This window comes from Diadema setosum, chromosome 9, assembly GCF_964275005.1.
Source record: "Diadema setosum chromosome 9, eeDiaSeto1, whole genome shotgun sequence".
NCBI classification, from domain to species: domain Eukaryota; kingdom Metazoa; phylum Echinodermata; class Echinoidea; order Diadematoida; family Diadematidae; genus Diadema; species Diadema setosum.
The window spans coordinates 18,192,826-18,207,149 of record NC_092693.1 but is presented as its reverse complement, the minus strand read 5'-3'; the positions used below and the strand labels follow the sequence as shown (position 1 = coordinate 18,207,149).

At 40.2% G+C, this 14,324-nt stretch overlaps 2 protein-coding genes across 2 annotated transcripts in view; one reads left to right on the top strand and one right to left on the bottom strand.

Moving 5' to 3' along the window:
- Positions 1 to 339: 339 nt before the first annotated feature.
- LOC140232654 (ER membrane protein complex subunit 4-like) lies at positions 340 to 7,136 on the bottom strand. Its single transcript, XM_072312758.1, has 5 exons — positions 6,885 to 7,136; positions 4,825 to 4,942; positions 3,674 to 3,827; positions 2,754 to 2,914; positions 340 to 2,133 (listed from the first exon to the last, which is right to left on the bottom strand). The coding sequence occupies exons 1-5, from the start codon at positions 6,959 to 6,961 to the stop codon at positions 2,098 to 2,100; spliced, it is 546 nt and encodes a 181-aa protein (XP_072168859.1). The 5' UTR covers positions 6,962 to 7,136; the 3' UTR covers positions 340 to 2,097.
- A 226-nt stretch (positions 7,137 to 7,362) lies between these two features.
- Positions 7,363 to 14,324, top strand: part of LOC140232917 (membrane-bound transcription factor site-1 protease-like) — a 37,807-nt gene continuing 30,845 nt past the window's right edge. Inside the window, exon 1 of the mRNA XM_072313028.1 lies at positions 7,363 to 7,391. The gene's annotated coding sequence lies outside the window, so the exon portion shown is untranslated. The remainder of the gene's footprint in view (positions 7,392 to 14,324) is intronic.

The window sequence follows — 14,324 nt, the reverse complement described above, 5'->3', positions numbered from 1 at the left end:
TACAATTACAGACTTTATTTGAAGAGTGAAATAAATTCATTCAGGTTCTAAATGACTGTCACCAAAAGTGTTACATTCACATTAAATTTTGTCAATCTCATGGCTTGGGCAGAGCAGCTTGCGCCAGAAGTATAGTGTAACATTGCATACGGCAATACTGATTGGAATTAAAGAAAGATTTCTACCCAAAATACAAATACCGTACTGTAGAACTCTGTGAATTCATACACTGTACTTAAACATATCTAACCTAGGCATACATGAAGTAGTGATCACAGACAGGGCTGGGATTTCAAGAATCTTTGATTTTACACAGTTACATACATGTGAGTTGATTAGACAGGATGGAACAAAACATTTGCTTGTTTATTTGTTTGCTTGTTTGTTTTTGTTCATTTCAGTAGAAAATCTACATTTTAGCACTAATATCCCACAGTGTAATTATCACTCTCTTTACAAATAAATGCAGACACTTTCTGACATGCAGATTTACCGTTGCCCAGAGTATCATTCGAGCATCAATTGCACATTTACATGTTCGTTCTTCATCCAACTCCCTAAAATGATGTTTGACTTCCTATCTGCTGCAAACAACTATTGTGCTTATTATCATAATATGGTGTATACACTAACATACTGACGTAACAAATACAAATCAGGATCTGCAGTATTAAACGACACAAACAGAAAAATCCATGCAAAACGTTCATGTTAATCAAGACAATACTGAAAACACATAAGCCATTTTCAAAAGGCTACACTGTTTTATAGCATATGGCCATAAATGCTCAGTGCAGAAGTTTGATTTCGAAATATTTCTATCAAATAATACACAGTCGGAATTTACTTAGGGCATGACTTTTGGCATAACACTTGTACTGTTTATGATGCAAAAGCAGTGAAAGTAAGCACGCTAAACACTTCTAGAAAGTCTCAGCAAGAAACTGGTATTTCCAGTGATATGGGTTCGGCGTATATGGCTGAATAAATATCCATAGAGCAAAGGTCACACACTGTTGTATCTAGGTCCAAACCTCACTTTGTTAATCACCTCAATACCATGCAACACATGACATGACTGGCCATTTATGACACAAACTTGCCCTGCATAGCAGGATATATGCTGTACACACAGTAGCACATCAAGCATCAATATGAAATGTTGTATAAAGAGAAGGCTGCCCGGAATGAGCACCTTACACCATAAACAGCTCATCTGAGTATCACTAATTCTGTTCCACTTTAAATACTGACTGCTGTGCTATACTGCATCCCATCTAGTCTTTCCAGTGCTGCAGCTTGACATGCATAATAACTGTGGAGATTTTCTCTCTTCAGCAAGCAGTACTACTCTCGATCTTCCCCTACAAGTCAATGCATTATGCAATCTCCTTTACTGCCAGTCAATCTATCACAAAATATACAGAGAACTCCCATTGTTGCAAGCACAATGGGACTTTAAGTGAATTGCTTTACCAAAGCACTTGCACACCATATGCTATAACAGTCACATAATAATACATGTATAACAAATAATTGATAAAAGGTATTATGAAATATATTATGAGATAGGTTTCAGATTTTGCTAGCAGGGGAACAAATGGAATAAGGAAAGAAAAATTGTTATGTCTTTAGACAATTTACATTAGCCAATGGAATGATTATGGGATTTTTATAATTATGATTTCCATGGCATGTTTTTATATGACATCACAGAAAAATTCTGTTGAAGTGAAAAAAGGGGAAAAATCCTGTTTGATATAAAACGCCTGCTTTGAATAAAGAATGAAATAATTTGTTTCTCATAACCATTCAACTGAGAATTCACACTCGCACAATATCCACGAAAGTGGCCTAGTGGCTTGGGATGGACCGTCCAAACAGTGTCAGCAAAGTGCAGTGGATCATCCCTAGCGGTTGACGCACACCCTATCTCCTGTCTGCAAGTGTGTTTCAATACCATTTCTGCACACAAGTAGGATTCACACTGGCAACAGTAGTATACTTCCTCCTCAAACTCTACATCGATTGCACAGCAGGGTTTATTTAAACATTTGTGTTCATTTCCTGGCTCCAAGTTTTCATTCTCTTTTCCAATTACAGAACCATTCCACCTCCTGAATACTCCACTCTCTGTAAATGATAAAAACAGAAAGGCCAAAAGAAAACATACAAACAATACATCCAGGTGATAATAAACTGACACTTTGTGAAATCCCAAAGCTGTACGTAAGTTTTCAATAGGTTTGAGACATTGAGGCATCAACTGGAAATCAATTACACAGCTGCTCACAAACCAAAATTATGTTTGGGATGATGATGATGATGACGACGACGACAATATTATTGATGACCAGAAAGGTTCAGAATGTAAGATGTGAACAAACACATGCATTTATCTGTTGGACATAGGACAGCCTCAACTCATCCATAGTTTGGGCAGTTTACATCCTTTAAGTCCCAACTAATTACAATAGGAATCACATGAATAGGCACAAGTAACAATTTATTAATAGGCAAAAACTGGTACACAGAGAGGCAGAAAGGGTCATTGACTGAAAGAAAATGAGAAACATAGGGGGAGAGTCCTTCCATATTAGATAGTCTACGTCTGATAAATTAAACCACACAATAAATACAAAAGTCTGATTACACAGGTGGTGAACATGTACATACTAAATCCATTACTGCATGTATTGAAACTAACTTCCCGGATACATTCTAATGAACAGGCCTAAGCTGCACAAACTCACCTGCTGTGGCTCCAGAAACGACAGCCAGTCTGATGAGTGTGTCGGTAGCAGCCCCATGGATGAACACTTGTAGAGGGCCAGGGCTATACCCAGTAGGTTGGCTATGAAGTACACTATCTTCTGAATGAGAGCTTGGGGACTACCTTCCAGCATCTTGTATGCTAAATTCAGCAGGGGGGGGGGGGGGGGACGAAAATAATGTCTGTGTTAAACCAAGTGCTTCTGCCAATTCTGTCTCAGGAAGAACAATCTCCACTTCTGCAGCAACAGTTTATGGGACAGATGATATTAGATATAATGGCATAAAGACACAAAATATGTGTGACACAGCAGCAGCTTTTCAATAAAGACCCAGTAGGCTGAGAAAACATGGGTGGTTTGATTGAATTGATCTTCATTCGCTGGCTGCCTACCAAGGTATACTCGAAAACCAAGAATAGCACCGTCAGTTGATATGTGCATCAAAGCGCATATTTTCCAGTCGAACGAATTTCGGCTGTGTGTGTACTTGTCATACTAAGAGATCAGTGATAAAGTTGTACAGAATCCATTCTGGGGATTCTAAAGCACAGTCAATCTTGCTTTAAAAAGTGGACCTCACATAAGTCTAATAATTGCCTAAGTTGAAGGTCTTTACAAGTCCTCTTCTCTTTATACATGTATTCCATTGATTTTAATCCCTCATAAGTCAAATTTTCTCCAAGTTGAAGCTATTTCTTCGGTCCAAATAGATTTGACTTAGGCAAGGTTGACTGTGTATCCCAGTCACGCCAGGTTAACCAGTCCATGGCACGGCCATGCTACCGGTACTGGGTCTTGATGTCCCACATATTCATAAGAGAGAGAAAGAATGGGAACATGCCAAACTACATGGGACATGAAACAAAACCAAATTCTCGGTGTGCACTCATTGAACCCACTTGCTTTGAGGGACATCAGGGCCTGGATGGGTCGCCATAGCATCATGCCGACCATCATGATGGGAAAGATGGAGATGGAGCTGCCTGCCATGTACATCAGGAACAGATTCATTGGTAGCTGCTTTAATGGAGCCAGTGCTATGTCCCAGCATTTCTATTGAAGACAGGAGGACCACAAATAAGACAACAACACCATAATGAAAAGCAATTTCAGGAAAAATAAATTCAAATTCTTAAATACAGCACCTCACTTTGACACACACATACAAATGTACACACCTGCATGCATGTAAATTACACCCACACACAAATTCTACTCAGTACAACTCAATAACGGTACTTTTACTAATGTCACGTGTTTGCAATCACTGAAACTGATATTTTAGTATTGTACAATCAGTGTATGCACACCTTTCATTACTATAAACTTATGCTATACCTGTGTCTTGTACAAATATGTATGCATACAGCACACAAAACAGATTTCAAGAAATGGACAATAAAAGTGAATTAAACTCAACTAAGTGCATTCCAAACCTTATCACAGTGGTGGATTGGTGGGGGGGGGGGGGGGGGGGCACCAGGCGCACTCCCCCTTTCCCCTTTCATTTCTTTTTATATAAGAAGAGAAAAAGAAAAAGTATAAATGAAATCATACAATATCAGGGGACATTGTGCTAAAGCCTTTTTTGTCATTGCTTGTTAGCTGATGAAACATGGAAGTGGCACGAGAAAGCAAGAAGTTTTCACTAAGCCCCCATCCCCCTCTTTTTTTTCTTCTTCTTTTTTTTTTTTTTTGCTTGTCAGCTAATGAATACCGGAATTCACTCCCTCGCTTTGTGCCCTCCCTTCACGGAATTCCTGGATCCGCCCCCGTTATCACATATATGAGCTATTTTCAAATGGAAAATGTCAAAGAAGCAAGTACATGTAACACAGTTTAACTTTTGCATCCATACCATAGTAGAACTTCATGTACAACTTGTACTGCTATTTTGATTCTGAACTTCAAAAAAAAAAAAAAAAAAAAAGCAAAGAAAACTATGGAGAGCTTGAAATCACAGGTGGTTTTGTTGAGGGCGTATTTTTATAGTTAAATGTTTGTGACAATCTGGATTTTGTCATATGATGCCAGGATTACTGTACCTCACCTTGACTACCAAACTTGAGTCCCTGTCATGTTGTGCAGTATCAGGCACAGAACGCTCAAAGTACCCGACTGGTGCAGGAAGGTCAGCAATGGCCGGTAACTGCCTTTCACTTCTTGGCCTGCATGACAAAAATTAGAAGTGGTATTCGTGATTGCAACAGAGAAAAAAACAATGAGAGTCGTACTGATATGCTGATTTGGTAAGCAGACAAGCTGCCTGCAAATGCTTCTTGCATCTCACTGTTTACATCTAACTTTTCAAATTAACCATCTCAGCAAAACCAAAAAACACATTTTGAAATTCATTTTGAAGAGAACATTGTATCAATCACTTGAATCAAATACAAATTCTGTCGAGGTCTTGTTTCTAGAAAGTTGACTGGAAGTGATATGCCTGTTCATGTAAACACTAAAATTCAGTTGCAATGCTAGCGACAAACAAAGTTGCCAATTTAATCATTTTCTCTGTGTGAACATTTTTCAATAGTGATGGCATTTAATGGAACACAATCCATCTACAGTTAAACTACAGGAATTTCAAAAGGTTGTTTCTGTGACTCGTGAAGCTGTCCTGTGCTGACATTTCTTTCCATAAAAGAGATGTGATTTCTGAATCCATTCAAGAACATGGCACTGAATGCACCTTGATGAGCAAATAGAAATGAAGTTTACCAGTACCGGGTACTCAGCTTTAATTTATGTCTTCACACTACCCTAACAAATGAATAAAGAACTGTAAAATCTACTATCATTTAATACACAATATCAGTTTCATTAGTCAGAAGTGATAAGAAAAATGACAAATTGGCTTTCCAGTGATACCATTTCAAATACTGTCATATTATACAGCTAAGATTCACATTTCTGCACATATTTCTGAATGAAATCTACTTTCAATTTATTTGCTCTATCATTATGTACAATTCACAATTTCACTTCATTTAAAAAACCCTCACCTAGGTTCAACCTCTAGTGACAAAATTTGACCACGCGAGCGCAATAGCAAATGGGTGTCTACATTGTAGATCACAAAGCAGGTGGTAGAATTTGGGACAGCAGTTTAGTTGAATCATGGGCAGCCAACACTGTGTTGGCATTCAAAATGAATCTTCAGATTGCTAACAAAGATGAGTGCATCAAACCCCGATCATCAAGGGCAAGGTGCATGCGCATACAGGACCTGGTATGTTTACAAGTACATTTTCTAGTTGTAGTAGTAGACACCACAATTCACAACTGCTGTGTGGAATTCTTTGATAAAGTTTTAGAAACATCCATTGAAAACTGAAAACTGAAAAAGTCAGCCAGTGCAGTGCCAGTGGCCGGGGATGGTCCGGCAGTTTGAAGTTGGAACTCTATCTGCATCTCTCCCCTGTTATAAATCGTTAAACTTCCTTGGTACAAGAAGTGAAATTCAAAACACAAACAAAAGGCAATGCCATTGGTGGAAACTAACTGTGGAAACCAGGAAGTGGAAAAACTGAAGACAGAGCAGGGGCCAGAAGTGATTGGGCTGGCAAATTTATCAGCAACTGGTGCCATGCATGCCACCTGGACTGGTCCTCCTGGTGGTAGACCTACACTGTGTACTGTCAGTGAAAGTGGTCAGTGGAGTAGGCGTACCGCGACCGTATGGTAAATTGTCTCGTCTTGTCTTGCCGAAGATGTCCACAATCAATAGGTTGACTATCATGGCACTATACTAGGGATGCAGACCAAGCCTGACCTGTCCTGCGTTGACCTTCAAAGCTGCTATTTACACTGTAAATTTACATTTTTTTTCTTTTTTTTCCTCTTATTAAAAAACAACAACCTGTTTTCTGAAGATTATTTAAAAAATTACTCTACTCAAATGTCTCTTGCAGTCTTGGTGATAGTAGGCCCTACTGGTATTTAGTGACTACGGTTACCTGTAGTGCGGCTGTACATTACTCATTTCACTGATATAAGTCTACATAATCCTGCAAATGATCCTTGCCATGAGGTTTTGGTTAAAAACCTAAAGATCGTTGCTAATGCCATGCCATGGCCCATGCCATGCCTGAAATTGGCTGAATTTACCTTGCTGTGAAGTCGATGGCCCATTTGTGTCGCCTCCCTACTCCACGATTTAACATGATATTCTGTTGATTTGCCATCTGAATTCAACTTGTTGAATCAACAACGGTTTCAAAAATCAGTGGCGGGTGGGATGATCAGGCCAAAGATGTGAAACTTTCCATCAAAGTCACAGACTTTTTTGTGACTGCCGTACACCCACAGCAATTACAATATAATGGGACTAGCAACCTGCTGCTGCTGCGCTGCCGTTCGTTATCGTACATACGTACGTGTATGTAGTATGGATCACCACTAGATGGCGCTATGCCCATATTACGATTTCCGGTAAGAGATCGAGCTCACAATACAAGTGTGTGTGTCACTGATGTGTGTACATGTACAGTGGTTTGCGTGTCTTGTGAACGGGCACACACTGTACATACACAGCATGCATGAAAAGCACAGCCGTCCGTCTGAGCCAGCCGAGAGCGAGATACTGAGTAAAGGACGGTCTTTTGTTGACAACAGGTGAGAGTAGTATTGCCTTTATCGCATTTATGGGAAATATTTGGATATGGATGCCTTGAAATACAATTATAGCTTTGCATTTAGTTTCAGATATAGTAAACTCTCATGAATATCTGATCATACCTGTGAAAGAATACATTCAAGATGCCTGAATGTGTACCATGCGCATCGTGATGAATTACCATTTATACACTGTGAGGATGTACGTACTACACATAGGAGTTAATAGGACCTAACAGTTACATGTATACGAATGGGCGTTTGTGAGAGTGTGTGGAATCGAACCTCAACTTCAAGGTTCAACTTGCACCTGTTACCTGTGCGGATTTGCAGTGCTGTGCGCATAGCTTTGTGTGTCATCCTCATTACTCCATGAATTATTATTTATATGCTTGGGCCATTTTCGACGATACAGGTAGAAACTAATGAATATGTAGCCCGACCAGACGCTGTTAATACGCTACGCGAATACAGCGTCTGACCAACGAGCGGGCACCTACAAAGTGGGGAACCACAACACAACTACAAAACTTATGAAAATTTATACGTTCTTTATAAACAATGTACACGTTACCAAACGTTACTCACCTTAAGTGCATGCTTGTATTACAGAAGGTTCGTAAGTCCATTGAGAGCCCTCGTGATAAGTCCGTGGAACCAAAAAATGATACTTTCTGGCGGATTCCCTGACACCGTCAGGGTTCATCGTTGCAGAATTCAAAATGGCGCCTTGATCTCTGCGGAAATCTTTTGCGTGCGTGCGATGCGCTGCTTGAGTGTTGGTGTAGCAGCACGGTCGACAGCGCGACCTTTTGAAAGGGCATTCAGATCATGTGACCTCCCGGATACTAGTATTGGAAATGGCCTGGCGTGAAAGACGATGTATAGTAAGGGTACTAGGTCTCGCGCAGGGACTTAATGATCGCGCATAGCGTAACTGCGATATTACGCGTAGGACTAAGCGCAAAATTTGCCGATACGCCCATGGAATAAAAATACTTGACAACCGCTAAACATGAGAAGAAAGCAGGTAAGAAATTTTGATTTCAAACAAATTTTTCACTAAATTTCCAATTTTTTGGAACAAATTTTTCACTAAATTTCCAATTTTTTACCTTATAATTTACCTACCTTTGCTTAAAATCTTTTTTAAGGATGTTGTAGCCTAGACGTGTCGTCTCGCTTGTCTCGTTCGTATGATCGTAGCCGATAGAATTCGTAATTTGTTCGATCGATCGTTGATGATATTCTACGAAAGCCGAAGCACGCTACAGCCGCAGAGAGGGGCAGACACTTTCACGCATGAAACTACATAGGGCAGCTGCGCGATCTTTACATACCCCGATAAGGTGAACGCATAAAAAAAAGTCCGACATACAAACGGCGACAGCGCACTACTCCGTCATCGTATCATCAGGAGATTCTGGGAGGTGATTTTTCTGCATTTTCGTGACATTCATTGAGAAATTCAGGTACGATTATGGAATAACTTCTATTATAAGAGCATTTCAAATTTTCGTGCGCGATATCTAGACCCCTCAACCATACCGTTCGTGAACCGTTCACACATGCTGCATATATAACCATCATTTTAGGTAAGTTATTAAATCTAAATTTCAATATTCATAGCATAGATATGAAGTCTCATTATCATTTTGTTCGTCAGATGAGTTTGAAGTGACAAAAAAATGATCTAAAGTATCAAAATTCAATCCGATCGCATGCGATCGTTGGACCCTCTTCGTGTTTGGAGCTTCGTTGGTACAGCCCTGTCGCGCTACGTATGTACAGCGGCGACTGGGCTGTGTATAGTTAATGAATATGGTGCTATGTACATATATATATATATATTATGTTTTTCCTGTGTGATGGCCGTGGCATGTGTGGGCAGTGTGCAGTGTTGTAATTTAGGCAGCTAGGCCCTACCCCTTTGGTAGGCTTTGGTCTACGTATACCCTCGACAACTCCATATGTCAACCATGCCATGGTCAACAGTCGGTCCAGGCAGTTTTTAGCTTTGTCGTGAAATCTTATTTAAAAAAAGAGTCAAATCATTGCCTATCTGTGGATATAGAACCTAGACTAGGGTGTCTGGAGTATTTTTCTAACTTTTGAAATTCTTTCAAAAGCCGATCTTGAACAATTTCATATGAAAGAGAATTATGTTATTAAGACATATGTGGCCGGCGACAACGGTTTCAGGCAAAAGTCGGAAATTTTGAAAATTCGTTTTTTCACTGAATCACATTGCCCATTTCCTAAGCTTTGCATTGATATAAAACACTTGTATTCTCCGGCACCATTAGTGGGCATAGAAAGAGAAATAAAATGCACTTTTTAAGATGTTAGCCTGACAAAATTGCGAGAAAACAGGCTTTGAAGATTCACCTCTTTCTCAAAGACAATTTCGGAGCGGCGATGCGAAGGGAGAATCACCCATCCGTACGATGGTGCCAATCGATGTTAAGCTCCGCCTCTAGCAACCACATCGCCTTCTAATTGGCTCACTGAGAGAGTCAAATTTCCCGGGCACCTTCCTCGGTGCTCAGCGCATGGAGCCGAAAAACAATGCGTTTCGCTCGGGTTTGTTTACCAGTACGTCTTTCAAGATAGCGAATACGATAATTGCACGTACAGCTGTATGGTGTACATGTATATACATGTGTATTTGGTGCACGCATTACGCAATGGCATCCACACGCCATGACCGTGTGCATGTAACAGGAGCGGTGGCGAATCCACACATTTACAAATCGCGTTTTCATTGTTGTTGATTTGTCTATATCATTGGCGACCCTTTTGAAGGCAGAAAATTGCCAGTGCTGGCAAGGGTCACGCTTCCTGTTTGTTTTGCTTTTACAAGACAGGCATATGTTGCTTTGTTCGGTGGTGCTAATCAAGTTAAAACAAAGAAACAAACAAACACGACTCGTTAGTTTGGTGCGATCTTGACGTGTAGTATTTGAATATAATTAGTCGCATGTGACCACTCCTTTCCTCTCATCTCCCTTCCATTGAGTCAGTCTGCTGTCATAATTTTTGCTACATGTACAAGTAGACAAATTGGAGAATATCTAGTTTTCTTTTCACACGGTTATGTCATGCTACATGATTTTTGTTTCACTTCCGTTGTCGAACATTGCGCTAGAATAGTTTGGATAGAACGCCAAACGAAGAGCACGCACTACAGAGCGAGCGTATATAAACCACTATAGCAAGAACAATGGAGCATGTAATTGTGCACGCGTGGACAAAGCATTCCCCAAACGCTGCAACTGGTGTCTGCGAAAGCCGAATTATATAAATGTATGCGACGCACCAGCCAATCGCATGCGAGACCCTGCGCCGTAGCAACGCTTGGGATATTGGCGCGGCGTTCGAAAAAAGCTCGAAACTGACGAGTGCGATCTAACATAGGGTGCTTAAAATTCCATTTTTGATAGGAAAAACTTAGTCTTATGCTATGAAATTTAGTGTAGATGTAGAAAACATATCAAAGATTCGATTTCTGCAAAAAACCTAAATCGACAAAAATAATGGTCAAAGTCTTTGCACCCCGCCTAGGAGGGAATTTGCTCTTGCGACTTTTGCCTGAAACCGTTGTCGCGGGTCACATATTTCAAATTTCATGACGAAATGATGATCCTATCTCGAGAAATTAAACTTTGAAATTACGCCAATATTAGAACTTTTTCTCGCTGAGAACGAGCAAAACACGGCACAAATCATGTTTGCAAATAGCGCTGAGAAGCTGCTTGAGCGTGCGGATCTCGAGCGAGAGGTTAATGAGCGCACAGTGGTAAGCTAAAACGCGTAACCAGCGCAGAAGCCACTCCCCCTAATTGTGTTGTCATACCAGTGTGCGCTAGTGCGCTGCGTGCGTTCGTACGTGCTCACTATGGTACATGGTCGTATCGCAGGCACTAGGCGTAGCTAGCCCCACCGGTAAAATGCGGGGAGCTGAGTGGAGAACATCGCGATTTGACGGCGGCACGGCGGCCAGGGCAGCCGACGTGGCGAACATGATTCGAAGAAAATGTAGCCAACTGTCGAGAGCAGGTGCAAGCAGCTCGCGTGAAATGTACAAGCTGTACAGTAGTACAACCTCTACAGGCTTGGAAATAATGCCACATTACCACGCATGAATGACCAAATACGAGTTTTCCGAAATCTTTTGCAGAGGATAAAAACTAACGTTCGCGTTTCAACAATGTGCTACTTGCTATGGTAAAGCAGCAATGGGAACTGCTTGAAGTTGATGACCTCAAACCCGAGATTTGTTGAAGTTGTTTTAAAACGGGCACTCCGGTAACTCGGGTAATAGTGGCAGATTTTCTAGCAGAAACAGAGACTCGAGTAAAGTCTTGTTGAGAGAATAGTACTGATGTACTTTCATGTCCATGTCACAATGTAGATATCTCAAATTCCACTCGACCAAATTGCACCAAAATCACAGAATAAATTTAAAGCTAATAGTATATTTCCAATCACTGATTCACATGAATTTGAACCAAATCAGTCATCGAGGAGTGTCAATATCAGCGTTGCTTTCACATCGTGTCACTCACAAGTCTTTGCGAGTGATCGTGCCTGCACAATATGAAATTGAAATTAATTCTTATAACATTTGTAAACGGTGACTCAACACGTAGCAAGTTGACGATGACTGAGTCAAATAAGTGTGCATGTCTGTGTGCACGAGTGTCTCTGTCTGTCTGTCTGTACAGCGTATATGTGCATGATCTTATGCGATATAACTGTATTTACTCATCCCACTTATTTAACTTCCCATGCACTGTCAATCATGCATACATAATGATTTTTTTCTCTTTTTTTTTTTTTTTTTTTGCTTCAGTTACTTGCAGATTTGTCACATAATATTCAACATTGTAAGATTAGGCCAAGTAAAAAAAGAAACCAGTTTCTCGTCCTCGCGCGCATCGATTTTGGCCGCCGCATCGATTTTTTTACTATTTACTATTTTCAAAATGGCGCTGAAAATACCAAGAAATTCATAATTCTCATCCCAGCCCGCTCCCCACCGGCATCGATTTTCAGTTGCCGAATCGACTTTTTTTATATTTACTATTTTTTCGGCCGCCAAAAAAAGAAATTGACAATGATATTCACCTACCAATGGTGATGTCTCATTTCTAATTACGCCTTGCGTCCTCTACTAATAGCTGTAGTACAGCTGTAGCTTCTGTAGTGCGTATGTAATAACGCATGCATTTCACACTGCTCCACAAAGCAGTCCCGCTAGTCGAACTGTAGTTGGATGGGCGGGCCGCGGGCGGGCCTGGGCTGTGATGTACAGCGCACTCGGTACGTCGTGAACGCGATAGCGGCAACATTTTTACGAACAATCGCTGATATTCCACGCATTTTTCGCGCATTGTTTGTATTTTTCCCCGTTTCTCGTATTTTAGGTGGATGAATTGTACTGTACAAATGCTTGTGAGGATTGTATGGAGTTTGTATACGTTTTCCTGTCATTGTGACTATGTGCATGTGCGTCAGTGCAGTGTCGGAAGGTAGGGTAATGCAGTGGCCGTGCCGCACCGTTTATTGGCAAAGTGTGCGTGTCTGTAGCTGTGTAGAGGCCCGTACACTCTGCTCTGTAACGTTGCATCTGACGGCGATGTATTGTTATATTTTGAAGATAAAATGAATGCGCTTTTCCAGCAAATGTAGAATTATTAAATGGGTGTATCTACAAAATAAATAACTTTTCCACGGATTCTGGTTTGTCTCGTATTTCTGCGGGAAACTTTTCTTTACGATGAAAATTCACGGACACCGCTGTGAGTCGTATCATCTGTAGTGTGGTATACAATCATTCATCATCCAAATGATGAGTGATTATCAAATGTCTTTTTAGAACATGAAGAAACATCTTTAAATGTTTAATGCTATAATGCCATATCAGTATCATTTTGACATCCATCTGCAATTGTACAAGCCAGTTTCCAGTTGAATGTCTGGCTACAATATTGTACTGTGAATAAGAAATGCAGATACATACCAGCTGTGTGGACACAAAAAGTCACAAACACCAATGATAAATAAAGCAGTGTTTTGAATATCATGGAATTTATTTCAGTCGTATATATTTTGTTGAAAGACATGTTTTATACCTGTTTCAATTAATAGCACAATACATCAGAATTGCAAGTACACTGGTATCAGAAATGCCATTACAACACTAAATACCAGTTTTAAGATGGTCATTTTCCCTTGACATCTGTAGTGGAAAGAAATAGCAAATGTATTTCTGCATGCATGAAGTTTCATTTCAAGTATGGTACATACATTGTATATATGTGACCGTGCACCTCAAAACGAACAAAAAGTCGCACACACTGATTTTGGTTGAGGACTGAAAATAAGTGAAATGGGTCAACCTAGCTGAACTTGACTTTTTCATATCTTCTGAAAGAGCGGGTCTTCTTTTACATTATGCTAAAATTTGGTATCATAAAACGGGCAGGAAATTGTGTTTCTTTCGCAGTTTATCTCGAACATTTTTTGAAAATTAGTGTGATTAGGTGTGTTTTAGAATCCCTTTTTCATTTCTGAAAAACCTTGTCCACACTCTTCACTTTCAACTCTAATAACTTTTGAAAGGATAGTGCTACTGCTCTGAAAGTTGGCATCAATTATGGACAGAATTTGTTAATGAGGCATGCTTAATTTCAGATTAATCTGATAATCCCTTCATTGTTGTTACTCTGGTGGTTTACTTCCTGTTTTTGTCCCATTCATCGCACAGCCAGCACGGTTTGGTAAAGATTAAGCGCTTGAATAGACCAGGGAGGTGGACCACCTCCCTGAATAGACACTGCACTTCAGAGCCTCTTTTCTCAGTTCACACTTTTCCTGAGTTTGTGCTTTCTTTCCAATATTTAGATAGGTTAGGAGAGTCCATTTGAT